The 3,036-nt window shown below is 44.1% G+C and overlaps 1 protein-coding gene across 4 annotated transcripts in view; it reads right to left on the bottom strand.

The window, feature by feature from the left end:
- Nucleotides 1–2,640, bottom strand: part of rab40c (RAB40c, member RAS oncogene family) — a 27,201-nt gene extending 24,561 nt beyond the window's left edge. The window contains exons 1-2 of one of the 4 annotated variants that reach the window (XM_087179268.1): nucleotides 1,911–2,640; nucleotides 1,242–1,498 (exon numbers count right to left, since the gene is read on the bottom strand). In XM_087179268.1, the coding sequence (XP_087035394.1) occupies nucleotides 1,242–1,383 (142 nt within the window). In that variant the 5' untranslated portion in view covers nucleotides 1,384–1,498; nucleotides 1,911–2,640. Of the gene's footprint in view, nucleotides 1–1,241 lie in introns of all 4 variants that reach the window. The other 3 variants (XM_023426225.2, XM_023426226.2, XM_023426224.2) reach the window with 3 other exon arrangements.
- Nucleotides 2,641–3,036: the final 396 nt, after the last annotated feature.

The raw sequence follows: 3,036 nt of genomic DNA, 5'->3' as shown, positions 1-3,036 counted from the left end.
GAAAGGCCGTCCGATGCGGGATTCGAACCGGGGCCAACTGCAGCGAGGACTGTAGCCTCTACACATGGGGCGCCTGCTTAAGCCACTACGCTACACGACGCCCCCAATAATGGCTGTTTATCAAAAAAAGTATGGATGGGAAAAGCTGTATAGCTGTGGATGCAAAGTGACCATCGCAAATTCATTCTAAGCCTGTGGAACACCAGAGGACACATGTACGAAATACATTAAAGAAATCTTGGTCGACAGTAATGTGTATATGATTTGTACCAAATAGGCAGAAAGATATGAAAACACAGAGCTGGTCCGTTAAGAACTTTCTTACATTATTCTTCCCTTTGGTTCTACCTGCTCTTCTTCTAGGGCTTCCCTTTGATAGGAGTGGTAGTGTCTAAGTATGTGCGTACAGCAGCCACAGACTGGCAGCTTACTGCAGCAGCAGGCTGTGATAGTGGCTGTCAGCCCCAGAGCAATAGCAGTGGGAGAGCCAGGTGATCTGAGCTCCTCCGCCCAGGGAGGGATCATCTGACTGGGCACAGCTCCATCAGCCCTTCCCTTCCCGGAGATAAGAGTGCTGGTGTTCCTGAATACACCTACTCTCAAGTAACTAACACAGCTGACTTTGAAACTATGATCTAATTCAGTTTGCCTCAGTAATATTCAAATTCAAATCTTTCTTATGGGTCTGGAAGCATGTTCAAAAATATAGTTAAGCAGCCTCCAATCAGCTAAAATACAATTATGTACAAGTGCCAAAGCATATTGCTATAGTTGGGTTGGCAGCGTAGCTTACTTTTTACAGTTTGGCACAACGGAAACTGATTCGGAAAAGAACCCACCATCATACGGGAGAGGACGTTGATATTCACTGTGTAATACCAGCAGCATGCATATCATGTAGGTCTCTAAAGCCTATTGTTTTGTTGTTAGACTATGGGGTCATGAAAAGCATTGTTTAGTAAATGACTGATAAGTCAACAACAATGCACATACATTCATGGCTGCATGACTCACTTCCATTAGAATGGTCTGTGTTATCAGTGTTAGTCTATGTGAATGTATTTTTTAAAGACAGTGAAGAGAGGTCATTGTGCATTCTCCTCAGTCCAGGCTCTGAAATGCAGCTAGTATGTTCAGGACATTTCTGCTGAGCAAGCATGACACAATCTGAGAAGCCTGTCATCATAAGCGGGCAAAACTGAGCCAGCAGGTCCCAATCAGCTGAAACAGGAGTGACTCACCGCTACTGTAAGCATATGGGGACTCAGCTGATCCATCCTGCAGGCTGTCCAGGATCTCTCCTTTGCCCACGTCGCTGTCTCCGACCAGGAGGAACTTGAGCAGGTAGTCATAGCTTTTCACTGGGCTTCCCTGGCTGCCCATGACGTCTCACATCTGAGCCCAGTCCCGATGGAGGCTGAAGATGAGCAACTGTAGACTTCCCTCGTTGACACAAGGATGGGTAACCAATGAGACCCCCTGTGTATTATCCCTCTGACTTGATCCAAAACAAAGATGATGTTTGTTATGCCATGAACTCACTGAATGGGGGTCCACCAGTTAAAAGTCCTTGTTTAGCCTGTTTACTTGGAAGTCTTCCAAACTGTGTGCAAGTAGTTAAGTTTTAGACTAAAACCACACCACAGTCTCACAGGAGGAATGTCCTGCCTGAATAACAAGGTGGCTGCCAAAAGTGTGGTTTTGAAAACCAATACATCCTTACTGCTAAAGTTAAAGACAAGAAATCTAACAGTTTGAGCAAAGCTGGTGCTCACTGGGAAAAAAACTTTACTCAAAGAAAATAACTAGTTCTTTCTTTCCAGCTGACAGCTTAAGTAAAGTATAATAATAATAAGTCTAATAACCAACACCACATCTATTAAAGATTAAAAGAAGAAGAACATGCTTACTGTCTGGATGATGATGTTTATAATAAGCTGGGTGGCAATTGCAAATTTTATGAGCAGATATCTCTGTTGAGATATATTTTCTAGTATGCAAAAAAAACAACAATAAAAAAAAATACCAAAGCTGGATGGTGTTAGTCTATCTTTTTGTTCCTATTCAAGAGAAGCTTTCTGCCTAACTTCGCTGGGGAACAACAAGCTAGCCCTGCCAGGGAGCTAGCCAGCTAGCTTAGCTATTATCACTGCTGCTAACGTTACCAAAGACACGTAAAACAGCTATTCTTTAAACACACGTTACACCACACTGCATATAGCCACGTACTGTGCTGTGTTACCCTTTATAAGATTACTTCCCAGTGGATAAAAACAACTTGGTGTTTCACAGCAAGCTAAATGCTAACTTAGCTAGAGCAGCCCGTAGCTCAACTTCTGCCGACGTCTGTGTGATTTCAGGCCCGCTTGTCTTTCTTCAGTCCGGGACAAAGATTCCTGTAACTTCACTGCGTTATATCCAGAAATTTCCGACCTCTGCAGTGGCATTAAAAAGCTGTGGCGTTTTTAAGTCCAGTCCAAATCTCTGTAGGTGTATTCAGAAACCTCAGTCTGTGATTTTTCCATCTTTCTCCATTATTTTGAATCATATTCACGGTTGCATTTGTTCTGTACCGAGACACAACAACACTAGACCAGCCGCTGACAGATCGGCAGGTCGCCACACAGCGCTGCTGTCTGTAACCCCGCCCTCTTAATTTAGGCCCCGCCCTCCTCTCATACAATTGGACGCTGACCCCGCGATGACATACACAGTGGCTTAGATTGGCTGAGCAACACGTCCATCAAAGTTTGCTGTCAACAACACGCAGATGGTGAGAGGAATACATCTATGGGGGAAAGTGGATAACAAAGGTGATTCATATCTCACTGAATCTGAACTGGTACGGACGGATTTCAGTAAACACTGGATTCCAAAGCTCGGGAGTAGTCAGAGATAACTGGTTGTGATGAGGGTAAGGTTCGAGTGAGCATCATAAAAGACGACTGGTTAGGGATAGGGTGACGTTTAAGTTCAGGTTAAGGTAAGAGGAAACACTGGGACACAGAGGGGGTTCAGTTTTCTTTGTTAACACAT

Source organism: Seriola lalandi, unplaced genomic scaffold, assembly GCF_002814215.2.
Source record: "Seriola lalandi dorsalis isolate HSWRI2012SDOR001 ecotype SW California unplaced genomic scaffold, Sedor1 jcf7180002054816, whole genome shotgun sequence".
In the NCBI taxonomy this organism is placed as follows: Eukaryota; Metazoa; Chordata; class Actinopteri; order Carangiformes; family Carangidae; genus Seriola; species Seriola lalandi.
Note: the sequence above shows the minus strand (reverse complement) of the source record. Positions and strands in the feature narration are given on the sequence as shown.